The sequence below is a fragment of the Ambystoma mexicanum genome, chromosome 4q, assembly GCF_040938575.1.
Source record: "Ambystoma mexicanum isolate Mex_15411 chromosome 4q, UKY_AmexF1_1, whole genome shotgun sequence".
NCBI lineage: Eukaryota > Metazoa > Chordata > Amphibia > Caudata > Ambystomatidae > Ambystoma > Ambystoma mexicanum.
Genome location: NC_090928.1, coordinates 258,564,685 through 258,586,353, shown reverse-complemented (window position 1 = coordinate 258,586,353; position 21,669 = coordinate 258,564,685). Strand labels below are relative to the sequence as shown.

At 49.2% G+C, this 21,669-nt stretch overlaps 1 protein-coding gene across 1 annotated transcript in view; it reads right to left on the bottom strand.

Moving 5' to 3' along the window:
* Positions 1-12,186: 12,186 nt before the first annotated feature.
* The window catches only part of SCCPDH (saccharopine dehydrogenase (putative)), a 496,773-nt gene continuing 487,290 nt past the window's right edge, over positions 12,187-21,669 (bottom strand). Inside the window, exon 12 of the mRNA XM_069607830.1 lies at positions 12,187-13,035. Coding sequence (XP_069463931.1) covers positions 12,930-13,035 — 106 coding nt within the window. The 3' untranslated portion in view covers positions 12,187-12,929. The remainder of the gene's footprint in view (positions 13,036-21,669) is intronic.

The window sequence follows — 21,669 nt, the reverse complement described above, 5'->3', positions numbered from 1 at the left end:
ACTGTCTGCTGGTAAAGGGGGGCGGTTGGAAATCCATGCCCCCAGCGATGGTAGAGTGCACGCCCCACCACCTTATCGCTCGACGGAACTCCTCGTCAAGTACAATCCTGTCTGCGAAGCTTCCAGACACCTGGATCCACTGAGCATCAAGGAATTTCTGAACGGGCTGCTTACGCAATCTGCACAGCCTGATTAGGTAGATACATAACAACATGCCGAGCAGCGACTGGATGGTCTGTACTGTGGCGATCTTCAGTGTCATCAACCGTTGCCCCTTACCCAGAATAGCCACTATTCTCTCCTCTGAGGGGGCTGCCAGGCAGGAGACCGTGTTGATCCTGTACCCCAGGAACAGCATGTTCTGCGATGGAATCAAGCAGGACTTTGGATAGTTCACGAGAACCCCAGATCCGTCAGCAGCCGGATGGTCCTAGCCGTGTGTTCAGCAGCTGCAGCAGCCGGATGAGCCAGATGTCGAGGTACAGGTACACATGTATCCCTTGCAGATGTAGATGGGCCGCCACTGGTGCCATGCACTTCGTAAACACCCTGGGCACCGACTTCAGCCCAAAGGAAGGCCTTGAATTGGTAGTGCTATCCTTGACGAAGAGTAGAAACATCCGATGCTTCTCGTGAATTGGGACGTGGAAGTAAGCGTCTTCTAGATCCAGCTATGTCAGTAAATCCTCTTCCTCCACTTGGCCGAGCACGTGCTGTAACGTGACCATCCTGAATTTTTGGGACTTGAGGTACTTGTTTAGGTGCTGCAGGTCAAGAATGGGCCTCCAGCCCCCGATATTCTTTACTAAGAACTATCTGGAGTAGACTCTGGGGCTCCAGAGTCACCTTGGGACCAGCTCCATTGCCCCTTTTTCTTAGCATGTCCTGTACCTCCTGCAGGAGTTGTGGGATGTGCTGCTCCTGCCGGGCCACTGGTGGAATTCAGACACTTCTGTTGAAATTCTACAGTGTGTCCGTGGGCGAGAGCGTCCAGCACCCATCGGTCGGTGGAAATCTTTTCCCACTCAGTGACAAAGCCCGCCAGTCAGCCTCCCAACGGGGTGCATGGATGGGGGGCCTGACATCCTGGCTGGATCAATCCTGCTTTGAGGCATGTGTGATGCCTTAGGAGGGGCAGCGGCAGCCACCTCCGAACACCTTGGAATGACCCATGAAGGCCTCCTGGGTCGTGGAACAGGAGGGTTGTTGGTACAAGGAGGATCTCCCAATGAAACCCTTCGACAATCTTCCGGATTTGCCACCTGAGGCACAAAAGGAGGGCCGATGCTGCTGTAGGGTGCCTAAGGCCCGGGCCGTCTCAGTGTCAGTCTTGATCGCGTGTAACGATTCGTCGACAGCCTTCCCAAAGAGATTTTCTGTCGAAAGGCATGTCCAGGACCCTAGTCTGAACTTCCTGTCAAAAATTGGTGGCCTTTAGCCAGTCATGATGGCCAGAGGCATACACTGTTCCCCATCTGTCGGAACCTTGTGTCCGCGGTGTACAGGGCCATGGTGATGGCATGGTCCGATACCACCTCACCCTCATGGAGAATTTCCAGTGGCTCGACCCGCTTGTCGTTGGGGAGAAATTTCAGCAACTGGGCCATCTTGTACCACAGCTCCCTGTTGTACCTGGCCAGGACTGCGAGAGCATTCGCTGCCTTGACCGTCTTCACCGCCGAGTAGATCACCTTTCTACCCATGGCATCCATTTTCTTCCCCTCTGTCTCTGGGGGAACGAAGGCCAAAGATGATGGATTCGAGGACTTCCTCGCAGCCACCGAGACCACCGAGTCCGGGGAGGGCTGTGACCGCAGGCACTTGGCTGCTGACTCCGGCACCTGTTATTGCATCTCCAGCCTGTTTTTTTGCTGGGGTGGAGGCAGGATTCCTCAGCAGCGCCAGGCCCTCGTCCAAGAGCAGCACCGCCAGAATGGTCTTCCTCTTCGCCTCTCAGTGCTGGTAAAGGAACCCTTCCTTCTTTGTCTCCTCTGGTGTACTTTGTCTCCTCTGGTGTCAACTGGAAGAGCTCCGGAGCTTAGGCGACGATAGCATGGAATCATTCCACTTCGTCCAGTGGAGAAGCTCTCGGTGGAGGGGATACGCCACCGTCATCTGTGTCCATCAACATATCCCTAGGTGCGGGATATCGCTTCCTGTTCTTCGCCAGCAGTGGGTTTGGTACCAACGGGGCCAGTGCCAGGGGTGCCATTGGCAACCTCCTCTGGATCTCCGATACCAGCTTGTGGAGGGCTGACGGAATGTCCAGCGACACGCCTCTGGGAGCTGGAGGGGGAGTAGGCTTGCTGGGCCCAGCGCCTAGGTCGTCGCCGGCACTGCCGTCGTCCGCCTCGCCGATCTCACCGTCCTCGGTGTTTCCACCATCGCAGTTCTCCAGGACCGTGTGAATGGACACCAGGTCTTCTTCATCAGAAGAAGAAATATCTGTGCCTGAAGCACTGCCCACTGCCCCCCCCTCTTTGCGTCCTGAGGGTTTGGGGCTGGGCTCAGGGCCAGCATCCTTTTCTCTGGTGTCTTCTCCACCGGCTTGGCCGAAGCCCCCTGATTGGGAGGAAGGGCCAGTCTGAGTGTCGCAGGGGTACCGTGGACCGGGTCAGCCCCTTTTGCCTTCGAGAGGGCGGACGCCACTTACTAGATCGTCTATGATTTCTCCTGGCCCATCTGGGCCTTCCGGGGTAGGTCGGACACCTTACCCTGAGTCTTCGTGTTCTCCGGCTTCTCCTTTCCCCCGGTTAGCCGATTTGCTCTTTGAGAAGGAGCTGGAGCGATGACTTGAGATGGAAACCGATGGTGACGATGAGTGCCTCCTGCCCGTCGCAGGACCCGCTTGTGCAGCAACCTCGACAGTAATGGACTCACTGTGCTTGGCCTTGTCTTGGGTACCCACAGATGCAGCGTCCTCAAAGGACTTAGAAACCCGTTCCTCGGACCGGTCGGTCCTGGGTGAGGCTTGCCCCTGCTTGCCGCATGGGGTAGAGGCCTTGGCATGAAGCCACACCGCCAATCTGCTGTGTTGATCCTTGATGGTGCATCTGGTAAATCCCAGGCAAATCTCGCAATCCGCCTCCTTATGATCCAGATGAGACCGTAGAGGCACTGTGAGTGTTTGTTCTCCACAAACACATTCCTTAATCCACAACTGGAGCAGAGCTTTTAGAGAGTACCTCCGTCGTCCTTCTCCTCTGACATGGTTTGGCATGCAGTGTAGGCCCAAGGGCCTTCTGGAATCTTTTAAGAAAACTCAACGATTCTTGCCCTTGAGTGGCAACAAAAGACGCCGACAAACGGATCCATGCTTGTCGGTCAAACGAACGCGAGAGCACACAGGCTCTATTTGACAAAAATCAAACTTTTTACCAAAAAAGCACGAAAGATCGTAGATAGCTCACGGAGCAAAACACAAGGACTCCCAACACTTGAACGTGTGGTAAAAATCTGAATACAGCTGCCAGAGGAGGGGCTTAGGGAGAGTGCAGTCATTGGCTATGGACAGCATGACCCAGAGCTCAGTGATTGGTTTATAGGAGAAAGACAGTAAGTGAAACAAGTTTAGACATTCCTTTATGGATTACCTAATATCATTTAATTAACTTTACACTATTCACTATATGTGATTTATCAACAGTTCAGGAACTGTATTGCACTTTCTCACTCTGCACAAAAAGGTTGTCTAAATTGGCCTACTCGTTTGATATGTTGTTCTTGACGTTTTCTCCCTCTCCCCATTCCCAGCTTGAGTTTGGAATCTTAGTGATTCACTAATAACAATTCCACTAATCCAACTAATGTGCCCGATTTCAGTAGCCCCGGTCTCAAAGATATCCCTATTTAGAGTGGTGTCTTGTCCTTAGGATTAATGTTAAAATAATGTACCGTAGGTTTCAGTTAGTTGTGCAATTTAAATTTTACAAAATGTAAAGAAAAAATTAGACTACAAAAACGCTAGTATAAAAAAAAAAATAAAGTTAAGCAAGAAACCTATAATTAGAAAAAGAAAGGTTGCAGAAATCTTCTACATCATTGCAGAAATATTTAAGATGTAGAAAGCTTAAATTATAAAGAGAATAAATCCTTGCAAAACCTCAGTAGACTAACAGGGTCCCCAGGTATACTTCTGCGGCAGCATACAAAAGGAAAATAAAAGGGCTGAATATTACAGTTTGGTATTAAAGGTTCTGACACATGGGTCACACTTCTCACCACCAAAATACTATAATTGTACTTGATGAGAAAGTCTTAGGAGGTGTCTGAGATACTCGATGACACATAGGGGATTGGTGTAGATATTTTATGCATGCAACAGTGAAGATCCCTTTTAGAAAACATCCTGAACTGTAGTTAAATTTACTCCAGATATTTGCAGCAAACCAAAAATCATGAAATACTAAGTGTGTAGAAGTGATCGACACAATGGTGGCATGTTAATTGCTATAAACTTTTATTAACAAAATTATACTTGGGGCAAACCCAACTATCCCTAAAAAGAACAAGGGTTTCCCAGCCTCAAAGAATAATCTAAAGGAGTCTGGCAGGATGTCCAAAGAAAACAAAGTCCACCGTCGTGTCAAACCGATTTACAACCCTTACACCAGTAACTTCAACAAAGGTGCAAGATGATCTTCTTTGGCCCAAAAAAATGTCTTTCTTCTTCTGGATGTGGGTTTTAAAAGTTCCTTTCCAGCTCATAAAACAAAGTTCAAACGGTGCAAAAACAAACTTCCAAAGGATATGTAACATTGTGCCAAAAAGGTTGCCGGGTCCTGACAAGGCCAAGAGAATGTCTCCCTTCTCATGGCTTTCTAAAAGGTTCCCTAACACCAGGTAGAATGATGCACTTCCCCCGATTTTTCTTCCATTTCTTCAAAGTGCCTAGAGAGTGTCTTCCTTCTTTTGGCTTGGCATAATGTTTGCAAAAACCAAGGGGGAATGCTTCCCTTCCCTTGGTTCCAGCTTCTCTCACAGCCAATCTGGTTTACTAACCTGTCAGGTACTGAGACTATGAAGATGTCCAAATGATTCAATCCTCATACAGGTGCGAGTCCCAGACTCGCCTTTCTGACTTATATTCCGATTTCTGAAATACTTGGTATATTCCCGTCAAGAATCATAGGGCAAATTTGGATATGTTAAAGTTCTCTTGCCTCCGTCAGGGTCCTAGACGCTGACTTCTGGATTTTGCTCACCCTTCCAGGTTCTCCACCAACTTCTTGAGGCATCTGCGCCTCCCCGACAACTAGCATACCTTTTTACCCGGTCCGCGCTGGTCTCAAGTCTTCCCGGGTGCCTGCTGTCTGCTGTGGGGCTACCTGGACCTTCATGGTCATTCTGCAGTCTGTGTCGTCGCCACAGTCAAAATCTTCTTCTGGGTAACGCAACGTTTCCCTCACATGTTTTACAGTCTGCTGCAACGGCAGGAGTTTCTCCTCTGAGGTTTGTGGAGCAGTCCTTCTGCTTGGGATGTGCTCTGCTTCTGCTTGCCTCTGCCTTGGCGTCTCGGTCAGCATTCTTCCTTCTCTCGGATCTTCGCTTGCTCTCGCAGTTCCCCCAGGGAAGGCTCAATGCAATTCTCCCAATCCTTCCTCTGTTTTTATACTCTGTTGCACTTCAGATTGTCCAGATTTACTAGACTGTGCTGTTTGGACTTGTGCGATATGACATGCATTATTTACCGTAAAAGCATTTCTGATGATTGTATCTGCTTAGATTCACATGCTGTGCATAGTCCGACATCCAGTGGTCACTGCAGAGTATTGCATTTTGTTTTTCGTAGTCGAAAAGGGGACGTCGACATAGGCATGTCTGTAATACTATCCCTATAGTGTAGTGTACCCAACATCCCTCACTCGTCGAGGTCCCTCTGTATTTTTCCTCGCCCTGAGGGAGCCTTCTCGGCGTGAGTGAGTACATAAAAGAGAGAGAAAGTAATAAGAGGTCCATGTTCCTTCCATCCGAGCGGGGAGGAAGGGTGGGCGCATGTGAATCTAAGCAGATACAATCATCAGAAATGCTTTTACGGTAAGTTATGCATGTCTTCTGATGCTTGTTAATCTGCTTAGAATCACATGCTGTGCATAGACTAGCGAGCAGTACCCGGAGGTGGGTTGTGAGAAGGAACAGTAGAGAAAATGTCTTAATACTGCTTGTCCCACCTGGGAATCAGATCTAGAATGGGCATCTAGACAGTAGTATTTTGTAAAGGTGTGTACAGAACTCCAGGTTGCCGCTTTGCAAATGGACTCCAGAGGGACATTTGCAATGAATGCTGTGGAAGCCCGAGTGCCTCGAGTAGAATGTGCTCTTGGCTTGAAGGGTAGTTCTCTTAGCAAGAGTGTAACAGAGTGATGCATTGGACAATCCATTTAGATATAGTGGACTTTGAAACTGCATCTCCTTCTCTTCCTGCCACCACCGAGACAAAGAACTGATTAGTCTTTCTCAGTGGTCTAGTTCTTTCCATATAAAACATGACCGCTCTGCGCACATCAAGTGTGTGCAGGCTTCTTTCCCCCAAGTTTGATGAGTTTTGAAAGAACGTTGGTAGTTCTATACACTTGTTGACATGGAAATTCTAAATTAATTTTGGTGCAAACCTAGGATGTGTGCGTAGAACCACCTTAATATAGAGAGCGCTTGTAGTTCACTTACTCTCCTAATGGAGGTGATAGCTATTAAAAAAGCGGTTTTAAGAGTGAGGTTCTTAAGTGTTGCCTTGTGCATGGGTTCGAAGGGGGAGCCCATGAGCCTGGTTAGTACCACGTTTAGGTCCCATCCGGGTGCTGGGTTAGATACAGGAGGGTGGATCTACTTTACTCCCTCCATGAAGGCTTTAATAACTGGAACTTTCCACCATGAGACCTTATGTTGAGATGTGGTGTATGCGAAAAGCGCAGCTAGATGAACTTTAATAGAATTAAAGACTAACCCTGAGTCTAATAAGTGAGTCAGGTAAAGAACAATCTGTGTGGGAGAGCAGTCAACGGGATTGATGCCCTTTCCTCTACACTATATGACGAAACGTTTCCACTTGCTGGAGTAGCAGTAACAAGTGTTCGGTTTCCTTGCTTCTCTAAGGATGTCCATGCATCTGAGGGAACTGCAAATGTCCAAATTCTAGGACCTCAGGAGCCAGGCTGCTAAGTTCAGGGTATGTGGGCATGGGTGCAGAGTTTTGCCCCTGTCCTGTGACAGCATGTTGTACGGGCAGGGTAGCTTCACCGGTGGAGACAGTGATATTTCCATTAGGTGAGCGAACCAGGGTTGTCGGGGCCACTAGTATCATGGTAACTGGTTGCTGGTGCATCTTGTGCACTACCTTGTTGAGAAGGGGAGTCGGGGCAAAAGCGTAAACAAATTTCCCTGACCATGTTATCCAGAGCCGTTCTGGGGGTACCTGGAGGTGTAATCTTGGCATTGGGTGTTCTCCAGAGTTGTGAACAGATCTATTTCTGGGAAGCCCCATAGTGCAAAAACGTCTGAGACAATGTATTCTCGTAATCGCCATTCGTACTATGGGGCAGAGGGAAGTCTCTGCCGAGTTCGTCTGCCAGCAGATTGAGTTCCGCTGGTACATGTGATAACAGGAACATGTTGCGTTTGAGAGCCCACTTCCAGATGTTCTGGGACAGCTTGGACAGTCCTGGAGAGTGGGTGCCCCCTTGTTTGTTCAGTTAGTACATGGCTGTGGTGCTGTCTGTGAGGACCAGCACTGTCTTCCCTTGAAGGTGTGCCTGGAAAGCCTTCAGTGCCTTGAAGACCGCCAGTAGTTCCAGCAAATGTATGCGTTTGGACGCCACACTCGGAGTCCAAACTCCGTGTGCAGTCTGATGGGATAGGTGAGCCCCCCATCCTGTGAGGGATGCGTCTGTGGTTAGAGTGGTTTCCCTATTACAAGGTTTTCCTTCGACCACCACCGCAGCGAGAGAACCAAGGCATGCGAGACCACCACTAGATCGTCCCATTGTCCGCTGGCCTGACACCACTGGCTGTTGAGCCACTCCTGCATTGGGCGCATGCGCAGTCGCGCGTGAGTTACCAAATATATACATGACGCCATCATTCCTAACAAACGCATTGCCTAGCGTACCGTCACCTCTTGACCGGCTACATATTGAGGGATCTGAAACAGCATATTCTGGACCCTCTCGGAGGGGAAGACGAGGCCGTCCCTTGTTCGAATTAGAGCCCCTAGGAATTGCTTGACCTGGCTGGGGTCTAGGCTGGACTTCTTCTCGTTGATGGAGAAGCCCAGATGGAACAAAAGGTCTACAGTCTTTTGGGTATTTGAGAAGCATGTCTCGTATGAATACCCGGTTATGAGCCAATCGTCGAGGTAAGGGTATACTGGGATGTACAACCTGCGCAGGTGGGCCACTGCCAGTACTTTCGTGAATACTCTTGGCGCTGATGCTATGCCGAAGGGTAGCACTCTGAACTGGTAGTGTTTGCCCTCTATCATGAACCTGAGGTATTTTCTGTACGCTGGCAACATTAAAATATGAAAGTATGCATCTTTCATGTCCAGTGTTGTCATGTAATCTTCATGTGAAAGCAGGGGGATTACCTCCTGTAGGGTCACCATGCGAAATTTTTGAGGTTTGACAAATTTGTTCGCTGATCTAGTACAGGGCACATGGTTAAGTTCTTTTTGGGTACAAGGAAGTACACTGAATAAATACCCTCCGTTACCTGTGATAGAGGCAAGACCTCTATTGCTCCTTTTTCTAGTAGCAGTTGGACTTCTTGAAGAAGGATGTCGAGGTGCTCTGGTGATAGGCGTCTTCCCCTCTGGGGTCTGTACGTAGGGGACCAACTGAATTCTATGCAGTAACCGTGGGCTATAGTTGACAATACCCAGCGGTCTGTTATACCCTCCCATGCTGGTAAAAAGATGTTAACCGGCCCCCGACCGGCATGGCATGGTAGGGGACCCGAATCTTCGGGTCATTTGGTGTTGGTAGCCGGGGAGCCTCTAGGAGTGGGGCCCGACCTCTTCCCTTGCCACAACGGTGTCCTCTCTGAGCGTATTGGCTGCTGGCTCATTGAGTAGAGAACCAGTTGCCTGCTGAGGAGTATTGTTGTTGTTGTCGTTGGCCTCGAAAAAAGCGTCTGTTGCCGTAACCTCACTTATTTGGAGGCCTTGAGATCTGGTCTAGAGTTTTAAGGGTATCGAAATCCTTCTTAGCAGTCTCTAGCGCGTCATCCACCGCTTTTCCAAACAGGTTGGAATCCTCGATTGGTTTATTAATGAGTGACGACTGGGTCTCTGGTTTAAAACCGGAGTTCCTGAGCCATACGTGACTCTTGAGAAGTAGCCCTTGAACAAAAGACCGGCCCGCCGTCTCCGCAGCATCAAGAGTGTTTTTAATGATGCCTTGGTTAACCAGGGTACCTTCCGTTACAGTGGCTAACAAGCGAATTCGCAGGGGCTCAGGGACTTCGAGGTCTTGGCGTAACTTTCCCCATTGGGCCTCACCATAGTGTGCCAGTAAGATGTGATTGGCAATTCTGGTGGAAAAAGCTGCCAAGGCTGTAATCCTCTTTCCCAGGGCGTAAAGCTTCTTTCCTTCTTTGTCTGGGGGTGCTTTGCTAGTAGATAGCGGAACCCCTGCCCTTTTCCTTGTGGTTGTTACTACCAAGGAATCAGGTATTGAATGACCCTTAATGTATGAGGGACTAAACGGCTTCTCAATTCTAGGGTTGACCCCCTCTAACAAACGCAGGAGTTGATAACGATGGAATAAGTCGTCTTTTGACTGAGGCGAGAAGGGGAATGGCCTGGCTAGTAGGTGGTTTCTCCTTGATGATTTTTTCTACAAAATCTATCTCAGGAGCAATTTCCCCTGTATCAATCTCAAAATGTGCTGCTGCTTTCCGTAGTAGTGCATTGAAAGTAGGTTGGTCATCTCTAGGTGACGGATTCCTGACTACTGTGGTTTGAGGAGAGGACAGGTTTAGAACGTCAGGTTCTGTCGACGCTCCTGGGGACTGCCAGGGCTGTGAGCCACCTCCATCTGTGTCTTCTTCGAAGCCCCCACCATCAAAGTCTGGGTCGTCCTTAAAACCTTCTTCTTCTAGGTTTTGTTGATCTTCAACATTTAGGAACTCCTTATCCTCTTGGAAGTGAGAGTCTTCTTGAGTGAGGTCATATGTATTAACCCCCTCTTGAAGTGGGTTAAATAGTCTTGGGTATTTAGCCCTAGGTTCTTCAAGAAGTACCTCTCGTGATCTTTTGGGTGTTACATGTGCAGGGGTGGACATGAACCTATCCAGCTTATCCATACATGATTGGAATCTTTCTAACGTCCATTGGGGTAACCCAGAATGGTCTGGAGGCATAAAGGGGTCTTATTCGGTAGTGAAACAGCTTATCCGTCGAAGAAGGGACTGATCTAACGTTATTTTAAATAAACAACGACCAAAGGGTTGAATAAATGGTATAAGCAATTTGTCTCTAACGAGCTCCGCATTAGTATGACCAGATTCTGGGCGGAAAAAAACAATCTGAGGGACCTCGATACGTGAGGGATGTTGGGTACACTGCACGTCACTATAGGGATAGTATTACAGACACGCCTATGTCAACGTCCCCTTTTCGACTACGAAAAACAAAATGCAATACTCCACAGTGACCACTGGGTGTCGGACTATGAACAGCATGTGATTCTAAGCAGATTAACAAGCATCAGAATCCATATTACTCTGTGCCTCTTCTTCATTTCAATTTACCATCACACTATTCACATGCATAGTTACATAGAGGAAGGAGGGACTGCATTGCCCTGATTAGGATAAGAGAGTGATAAAGGTTATTTCCCCACCCATGTGATCATCCCACGATGCAACACCAGCAGGGGGACTATTGGACTGTGGCTGCACCGCCCTGGCCCCATGGGAGGGGTGCTTCTCTATGGGAGAAGGGATCAGATCCAAGTACTAGTCACACAAGTCATAGGTGTTCTTGCAGATCTCACGAGTAAACAATAAAACATCTTAAATGCTCAGCTGATTTTAATGGAACTAATGACTGTTTGGCACAAGATTTCCAAATAGTTTATGAATGTATTCAACATCAGTAGTTCTTTTCACTTTAAACCCTTGGTACCGATACATGTTTAGCTCTGTCTCAGATCTTTTTCGAGGCTTCTTTAGATATTGTGTCAGAATTCTCCTGAAATGCAAATCAGAAAATGTGCCTCTGTAATCATGACACTCATATTGTTGACTTATTTTCTTCCAATAGTTGCAATTTAAATATTTAGTTTACAACTTCTTGTGGTCATATCTTATGTATCGTTTTCCAGCTTAAGGAAAGTAATATGTAACTCTGCCTTTTAGCAAGACTTTTGATCCTTCTGCTTAAAAGATGCAGGTACCACATACTGATTAAAGGTTTGAACCTCTGAGACTATCACAGAGTTGCATAATGTGTGCACTGTTTTGTCAAAGTAAATTACATTGTGGTAGTTTACTTAATTGAAATTACCTTGTGGGGTAAAAGATGCATGTATGTGTTATGGGGTTGGGAGTATATTGTGGGTCGGAAGTGTATAGCGGTGGGTATGGAGGACCCCCATCCCCCTTTAAAAGAATAAACAAACAAAAAAAAATCCACAAAGTAATTTACTTCAATGAGATCACATAGAACATGGTGATGCTTTGATAGCAAGTAGTGTGTGGCTAGAATCAGGAGGGAAACTTGCACACAATCTGCAAATGGATACAGATAACGGTTTAATACTTGCTTTTCTTTCTTTTCATTTGTAGGAAGAAGAAAGCCTGTACCTGTTACGCCTCTTCACAGAGAAGCAGTCACATATGTTCACAGACTTTTGGCAGCAACTTGAATCCTGCATTTTCAAACTGAAAAATGATGTTGCAGCGATAGTCAAAAAGAAAAGAGAAAGCTTGTCCCTTATAAAATCTTGACTTAGTGGCTGTGCAGCACTCAACTGCTAGATGCAATTTAAAAATCCCTCATGCATTTCACCAAGTCTTCAGATGTTTTGGTGATATGTTTGGATAGGAGCATATCTTGAAGTTAATTACTGTTATTTGATGGAATTCCTTTTCCAAAAACAAAATAAAATATACTTATAAAATGCCTCTCCGTAAAGGACTACATTAGACTATCCATTATATCTTATTCACAGCATAAATGAGAAGGAATACCGAGGCACACTACATTTATTTGATGCAACTTAATTTGAGTGGTTCACAAAAGGGCCATTCTTTCACAGAGTATATATTAACAGCTTTGGTTGAATTATCACATAATGAAGCCTACAAATTGCCCACCAAAAAGGAATTTTATTTGCATGCACCATTGCAAACAATGGACGTGTACATTAAAAATAGTACCAGCTGGATTTTTGATAGCGAGGTGCCATGAAACCGGACAATTCAAAGGAGGTTTTTGGTAGAGCAGTTAATCGATCTGGCAAGAGAAGTTCTAAAAAAGAGGAATGTTCTAAAAGACCCATGTCATGGTATCCTCATACATTTAAACATGTACAAATATTGGTTATAAGTGTAATGACGACTAGCTGGAAAAAAGGTCATATAATATTATGCAAAAGCTACAAAATGCTTCAGCGCCTAATATATAGAAACCCATTGGTCAAAAAACTACAATGTGCAGTAGTAAAACTAGAAAATTAAGTGCAACCATTATTTTGGGGGAAATCATTCCTTTTGCAAACCAGCATGTCATGAAAGTTGAGCCAGTGGAACATTCTATTATTAGTGCATGCATTTCTAATATAACAGTTATTTAGCAGGGCAGCACATCAAGCCAGACCCTACTAATGCAACAAAAACCACACAGAGAAGCTGCTGCTGCTGGTAACCTAGTATTATTAAACAATGAGGTTGCTCGCTCGTTAGTGCTCAGGTTTGTTGAGTCTGGATCTTCAAGCTTCAGGTTTGCTGATGACTGTAAAGTGTATCCCATTTTTGTTGAGTCTTTCAATCAGTGTAGTCTTGGAGAAAGCAGCTCCTGGTGTGTACACACCACCCCTATTAAATACACAAAGAAAGGTATAATGCATGAATAAGGAAATATCATTACACAATAATCCATTTTCTACCACTTGAAAACGAGGTCTTACTGTAAAATATGAAGGAAAAAAAAAAAACAAGACCAACGATGGTTCTGAGGGATGCTCAGTGAACTCTACCGATTTTGTGCTTGGGAAATCTCCCATGCCCAGCCATTTTCATTGTAGCACCCAGACCTCTAACCATATAGAAGATGTAGTATTCTTGCAACAGACCTGCATTTGTTTACAGGGCTACACTGTTTGTAGCAATTCTGTATTCAAAACGGGCCAGGGAAATGATACGCTAACACCACAAAAACATATCTGATCAAATGAACAGAACTTGCAATATGCCATCTATGCAGTGAATGGTAGAGCATGAGCTATAAAAAAAGGTTTGCCAATGTATAAAGTAACAACAAAGCACAGGTAAAGTAATGGTCATTGACATTACATTTGTAATCCCAATCCACACAGAAGTTACGATATGAGACCCTATGTCTCGGCATACAGCCTCTGCACATTTTTTCTTCACTGCTGAAAGGCCAGCTAACTGCAAGGTGTGACGATGGATATAAAAAACAGTGCCCATACAAAACATGTTGCATTATCTACAATCCTGCAGAGGAGGCACTCAATGGCATCCGAGATATGATTGGACTGAGTATACATAATGATGTATCATGTTGAGCTTAAGCTTATATAACACTTAATGAGCATGGAATTGCCAGTGTAGATGTTTAGACACCTGACCTGAAAAAGGGAGCAGCAATGGGAGCTGGATTCAAAGCTTATGCTTTTTTGGTTTTGGCGCATTTTGGTGGCAAAGCCACCAAAATATTGCCAACAGCATTGCTACAGAGAAGAGAGAGAGTAAAGGGATGCCAGAAGCAGACTTTGTGGTTGGCCTAACAACTGGAAATGCTGTGGCATAATAGGCTGACACATTAAATATGATTTCTTGTTCCATTACGCCAATGTAATCCAATAGTGGCTTGCCGTGCAGGGTGTGCAGTCATTGAAGGAGAGAGGAGAGCCTGTCGTTGTGCTCTACTGCTAAGGTGGTGTGACCATGGGCGTAGGACATGGGGGGGACAAATCCCCCCCACAATCTAAAGTGGGGGGGGATGTAATATCATGTATCCCCCCCAGAATATGTGTTTGGTTTGTCATGCAGGGATCTATTTTTGAAGTGGGGGGAGGGGCTGCTTACTATATAAGCTGCCCTCTCCCCCCTGGCCCCCAAAGCATGGGGGCAATACCCTGGGGGCAGATGGGTGATCATCTGCCCTCAGGGAAGGAGGGCTAACAAAAAAAAATGATTTTTTTTTTTAAAACGTAGTTTTGGGTGGTGTGGGTGGGACCACTAGCCCCCAGGGATTTTTGCAAGGGGGGTGGCCCTCTCTCCCCCCACCTAAGTGGATGGAGGGCACTTTATGTAGCCCTCCCTGGGGCAGATTTCTGCCCCTAGAAAGGGGTACATGTGATGCCCTCCATCCATTCGGGGTGGGGGGGGGGGGGGGAGCCCACTGCAAATATTGGCAGAGCCACCCCTCCCAAACCTGGGGCAGTATGTTTTGACCCCCATCGGGGCAGATGGCCACACACATATGCCCATCTGCCCCTAAGGAAGGGCAAAACAAAAATATATATATTAAAACTTGTTTTGGGTGGAGGTCTGGGGGGCACTAGACCACCAGGACTTTGTGTTTGAAAGGGGGGTGGCCCGCCCCCCACCCTAGGTGGATGGGGCACCTTATGTAGCCCTCCCTGGGGCCGATTCCTGCCCCTAGGAAGGGGTACATGAGATGCCACCATCTGTTTGGGGTGAGGCCACTGCAAATATTGCCAGAGCCACCCCACCCCCCAAGCTTGGGGCAGTACGTTTTGCCACCCCCCCCCCCCTTGGGACAGATGGTCACGCACATCTGCCCCTAGGGAAGGGCAAAACAAAAATATATATATTATAACTTGTTTTGGGTGGGGGGCCCGCTAGACCACCAGGATTTTTGGTGTTTGAAAGGGGGATGGCCCTCTCCTCCCACCCTAAGTGGATGGGGGCACCTTACGTAGCCTTCCCTGGGGGCAGATATCTGCCCCAAGGAAGGGTACATGAGATGTCCCCATCCATTTGGGGGGAGGGGAGAGGCCACTGCAAATATTGGCAGAGCCACCCCGAAGCCTGGGGCAGTACATTTTGCCCCCACCCCCGCGCAGGGGCAGATGGCCACACACATGTGCCCATCTGCCCCTAGGAAAGGGGCAAAACAAAAATATATAACTTGTTTTGGGTGGGTGTGGGGGGCCACTGAACCGCCATGGATATTTTTAGTGCAAAGGGGGTGACCCTTCCCCCACCCCAAATGGATGGGGGGCATCTCATGTAGCACTCCCTGGGGGCAGATTGCTAGCACAATCAGCCCTAGGAAAGAGGCAAAACAAAAACAAAAATAATAACTTGTTTTGGGTGGGTGTGGTGGTCACTAAACCACCATGGATGTTTTTAGTGGAAAGGGGGGGTGCCCAAGGGTGACTTCTTTTTGGAAATGCATGGGGTTCTCCGTTTTCTTTGGTGGCTTCGACACCCTAGGCCCAAATCTGTAGATTGTCCAGATGAGCAAAATCTTCTTTGCCGAAAGGCTTGGGGTTATCAGTGGGTTAGCCTTTTCCCTTTGCGCCAAGGTAGGTGCATCCACACATGAGGTACCGTTTTTGTCGGGACACCTGTGGGAACCTGGGAAGGTAGGACATTTGTTGTTGGCGGCGTGTTTCGGAGGGTGCGCAGAGGGAAATGTCTCTAAAATTTGGTGGAAAAAACCACAATTCTCAGACATTTCACTCTGGCCACCCACTGAAACACACCGTCAACAACACATGTCCTACCTTCCTGCATTTCGACAGGTGTCCCAACGAAAACAGTACCTCATGTGTGGGTGCACCTACCTGGGCGCAAATGGAAAAGGCTAACCCACTGGTAACAAGTCTTTCGGCAGAGCAGATTTTGCTCATGTGGACAACATACAGATTTGGGCCTAGAGTGTGGAAGCCACCAAGGAAAACGGGGAACCCCATGCATTTCCAAAAAGAGGACACCCGTGGAAATACACAGATGTCTGACCGGCGTGAATCGCCCCAGAATGTATTACCCACAATCCCCGGCAAAGTCTGACATTTGGTGAAAAAAACAATTTTCAGACATTTCCCTCTTGCCTCCCACCGAAACACGCCGCCAACACCACATGTCCTTCCTGCATTCCCACAGGTGTCCCGACATAAACGGTACCTCACATGTGTGGGTGCACCTACCTGGGCGCAAAGGGAAAAGGCTAAACCACTGGTAACCCCCAAAGGGTTTGGGGAGACAACCTACAGATTTGGGCTTGGGGTATCTAAGCCACGAAGGAAAACAGGGTACCCTATGCATTTCCGAAAAGAAGACACCCGTGGGAATCCACAGAGGTCTAACTTGCGCGAATCACCCCAGAATGTATTACCCACAATCCCAGACAAAGTGAAAATTGTGTTTTTTCCACCAAATTTCAGACTTTGTCAGGGATTGTGGGTCATAAATTATGGGGCGATTCGTACAAGTCAGACCTCTGGATTCCCACGGGTGTCTTCTTTTCGGAAATGTATGGGGTTCCCCGATTTCCTTTGTGGCTTCGACACCCTTGGCCCAAATCTGTAGGTTGTCCACATTTGCAAAATTCCTGAAAATCTGCTGTGCAAAAAGACTTGGGGTTACCAGTGTTTTGGGCTTTCCTTTGCACCCAGGTAGGTGCACCCACATGTGAGGTACCGTTTTCATCAGGAAACCTATGGGAACACGGGAAGGTATGCTCAGTGTTGTTGCCTGTGTGTTTCGGTGGATGACCAGAGTGAAATGTGCGGAAATTGTTTTTTTTCTGTCATTTTCCCCGATTTCCGCCCAAACTATGGAATCTTTCCCTACATAGTTGTTGCCCGACCTTTGCAAATCACCCCTTCCTAAACTTGGAATATTGTCTACTTTTCAGAAATGTATGTATCAAAATATGTTATTTTGGTTTCCACTCAATCTGTGCTTGAAACCCTGGAAAAGGGCGAATCCAGCACAGCAAACCATTTGTTCCTAGCTCTTACAAGGAAAGCACCACAGGCTTCTTTGTACAACATTTTATTGGCATTTTCTGAAGAAAAAAAAATGTTCTCCATTTTGGTTATTTTCTCTCACCCCCTTAAAGCAAACTAGGATTCCTGGGTGAGGTTATGGCTGCCTACATGTGGGGGAAAAAAGGGGCCAACTTTGGCCGAGATATCTTATGTAACAAAGAAGTTACAAGGGATTGAATGGCAACATACCGAAATCACCAAAAAATGCCTTGGCACTGGGGGGGAATACCCATGGCAGTTAAGGGGTTAAGACAGTAAAGCCCCAGAGGAGCTATCATTCGTAAGGTAGCTCAGTTAATGCTCCAAATGCAGATTGTTCAAATGAATATGTAACACCTGTGTTCAGCACCTGGCTTAAGCTTCCGGTGGGATAATAGGCAGAGTGAATGCATTCAGCTTCCGATGCAACACAGCATTATCCAGGTCAATTGGTTCAGAAAAAGTGGTGGAAAGGAACAAGTTACTTACCTGTAACTGTTGTTCTCCAGCATGGGTCTGGCATGGATTCACATGCTCATGAATATTCCCCGTCGACAGGCTGGGAATCCTCGGTAAAGAAAAATCAGTATCAGTTTCGTTTCTGATCTGTCTTTCGTAGTAGTAACCAATCACTGATCTCTGCGTCATACTGACCACAGCCATTGACTGCCCTCTACCTAAGCCCCGCCTCTGGCAGCCATCTTCAGATTTGGTAGCACGTGAAGTGGCAGTATGACCAAGTGAAGAGCCGCAGAGGGGTAGGCGGGAGGGTTCGCATGTGAATCCATGCCAGACCCATGCTGCAGAACAACAGTTACAGGTAAGTAACTTGTTCCTTCTCCAGCATGGGGTCTGGCATGGATTCACATGCTCATGAATATAAGAATAAATAGCAGTACACACATGCACAACCACGGGGGTTGGCAAAGGCTCAACATTAAGCATCTCTTACCTCCTCACCAGGCTCACCTTAAGCGAACAGGTTGCGCAGCACTGCTTGGCCGACCCTGGACTCCTCCCTGGAATCCCGATCGATGCAGTAGAATCTCGTGAAGGTGTGCGTCGACCTCCACGTAGCCGCCCTGCAGATGTCCAGAAGGGGCACACCAGATAAGAACGCCGTAGTAGCACCGATCGCTCTGGTCGAATGGGCTCTCGGACGGCCTGGCAGCGGTCGGTTAGCCAACCGGTGGCAGTGCATGATGCAGCCGGAGAGCCATCTGGAAATAGAAGACTTCGAGAGAGCCTTCCCTTGATTCACAGGTCCAAAGTTCACGAACAGCTGTGATGTCCTCCGGAAACTCTTCGTGCGGTCCACGTAGAACTTCAGCGCTCTAGCCACATCCAGCGAGTGCAAAGTCCTCTCGGCCGGCGACGAAGGAGACGGGAAGAAAACAGGTAACACCAGAGGCTCGTTAAGATGGAAGTCCGACGGCACCTTGGGCATAAAGGAGGGGTACGTCCTAAGCACCACCCTCGAGGCATGGAAAGTCAAGTACGGTGCTTTGCAGGATAGGGCCTGGATCTCTCCCACTCGTCGTGCGAAGGTAATGGCCACCAGGAATGCGGTCTTCCACGACACAAACTTCATCGGTGCGGAGTACATCAGCTCGAATGGGGGCCCCATGAGCCTGGTCAGCACCACGTTAAGTTCCCACGCAGGGGCCTTCACCGGCGGGAACGACCGGAACAGTCCTTTCATAAACTCTTTTACCAGTCGATGGGACCCGTCCGTCCTGTGGTTCTGGTATATCTGGAGATCGCCGCCAGATGAATCTTAATGGAGGCATGGGCTAGCCCAGCCTTTGCCAGCGATAGCAGGTACGGCAGCACTTGAGGGGCCGTAATCCGTAGGGGGTTGATCTGTGCTCTGCACCAGATAGAGAACCTCTTCCACTTATGACCGTAGCATTTGAGAGTCGAGGACGCCCTGGCCTTTGCAAGAACCTCTCTGCAATCGGCCGGTATATCGTAGCCTCCAAACTCTAGCGCTGCAGGAGCCAAGCCTGCAGGTTCAGCGATGCCGGGTCGTGGTGGAAGATGATGCCTCCTTCTCTGGAGAGAAGGTCCGCGTCCGCCGACAGCTTGATGGGAGGGGACGTTGACAAGTCCAGAAGGTCCGGGAACCAGATCTGCCTCGGCCACGCCGGTGCGACGAGGATCATCCTGCACCGGGACCTCTTTAGCTGGTTGATGAGTCGAAGCAGCAATGGCAACGGAGGGAACGCATACAGGTATAGGCCGTCCCAGGGGAACGAGAACGCATCGCCCATGCTTCTCGGCTGGGGAAACCTGCTGGCGAATCTCTTGCACTTCGAGTTCGTCGCTGTTGCGAACAGGTCGATTTGGGGTTTGCCCCATCGTCGGAAGAGTTGATCCACCTGATCCTGGCGCAGTTCCCACTCGTGACACGCGCGCAGCTCCCTGCTCAGCGAGTCGGCAATGGTGTTTCTTTCTCCTGCCAGGTGGAAGGGAACCAGGAACATCCCCTGGGCGACCGCCCAGTGCCACAGATCCTGTGCCTCCTTGGATAGGGCTGGGGATCTGGTGCCTCCCTGCTTCCGTATGTAAAACATTGTCGTGGTGTTGTCCGTGAAGATCAGCACCACCTTGCCCTTGAGCGACGGGAGGAACGATCTGAGAGCCCAGAACACGGCTCGGAGTTCCAGGACGTTGATGTGCAGGAGCCTCTCCTGTGGGAGCCAGAGGCCTCTTGCGTGGAGATCTCCGGTGTGGGCGCCCAAACCTTCCAGGGAGGCGTCCGTCGTCACCGTCTCCTGGTACGCCGGCGTCTGAAAGTCCTTGCCCGCCGTGAGGTGCGCTCGAACGCCCCACCACTGAATCGCCCGCCGGAACACCTCGTTGAGGGGGACCCTGTCTTCGAAGGTGCCCGTCGCCTGCATCCAACGGGCATCGAGAAATTCTTGAAGAGGGCGCATCCGTAGTGTGCAGAGGCTCACCAGGTAGATGCAAGAGGACATCATCCCCAGGAGGGACTTGATGGACCTCACCCTGGCCACGTCCGTGGCTAGCAGTCGCTGCACTTTGCCTAGAATGGTCTTCGTCCGTTCTTCCGACGGTGCCGCCAGGCGCCTCACTGTATCGAGCTTCGCTCCCAGAAACAGGGCCACCTGCGACGGCACCAGGTGGGACTTTGGGTAGTTTATGGCGAATCCCAGGTCTGTGAGTAGCTGGACGGTCCTCGCAGTGTGTTCGACGGCGAGTTCCCTCGTCCTTGAGCGGATGAGCCAGTCATCCAGGTAGGGGTGGACGTGAATCCCCTGCAGGCGCAGCCGCGCCGCCACAGGTGCTAGGCACTTGGTAAAGACCCTGGGGGCCGACTTCAATCCGAACGGCAGTGCTCTGAATTGGTAGTGGCGTCCCTGGACGACGAACCTGAGGAACTTTCAGTGACTTTTGAGGATGGGAACGTGGAAGTATGCATCCTCCAGGTCCAACGACGATAGAAAGTCACCTTCCTCCAGCTGTCCCAGTACGTGCTGGAGGGTGACCATCCTGAACTTTTGTGACCTGATGTATTTGTTCAAACGACGAAGGTCCAGGATGGGGCGCCAGCTGCCCGTCTTCCTGACGAGGAAGTACCTTGAGTACACCCCGGAGCCTCTTCGGGACAAGCTTGATGGCGCCTTTCCTGAGCATCGCCCTTACTTCCCAACAGCAGTTGCGGGACGTGATTTTCCTTCCTGGCCACAGGTGGAACGTGAGGGCACTTCTTCAGGAATTCGATAGAGTGTCCTCTTGCCAGGGTATCCAGCACCCAACGGTCGGTGGAGATGGACTTCCACACGCCGACGAAATTCGTCAGCCGGCCTCCCACCGGGTGCTTCGGTGAGGGCCCGAGACCACGGCCGGTTCAGTCCTGCTTGGAGGTGGTGGCCTTGCCGCCCTGGCCACCTTGCCGACGGCGGCGAGGCGCTCCCTGCTTGCCGCAACCCCTGTAGGCCTCCTGAGACGAGGAGCGTGCCGCCTGGCGGTAGGACGACAAGCCACCGCTGGATCCCTTGGAGGCACCCTGTCTGCCTCCGCAGCTCCGAAAGGGCCGTCGTTGCTGAAGGGCTCCTAGGGCGCGGGCCGTCTCCGTATCCGTCTTTATGGCTTGGAGGGATTCGTCCACCGCCTTCCCGAACAAGTTGCTGCCGTCGAACGGCATGTCCAACACCCTGGTCCGGACGTCCTGACGGAAGTCGGTCGCCCGGAGCCAACCCCGTCGTCGTAGGCAAACACCGTTGCCCAGCTGGCGGAACCCGTATCGGCAATATCGGTTGCCACCGTTATGGTGTGGGCCGACGCCACCTCGCCTTCTTGAAGTATTTCCAGGGCCTCGGACCTCTTGTCGTCCGGTAGGAAGTCCAATATGGGGGCCAGCTTAAACCAGAGCTCCCTGTCGTAACGGGCCACGATCGCCAGGGCGTTGGCCGCTTTGATTGTCGTCGCCGCCGATGAAATGACCCGCCGCCCC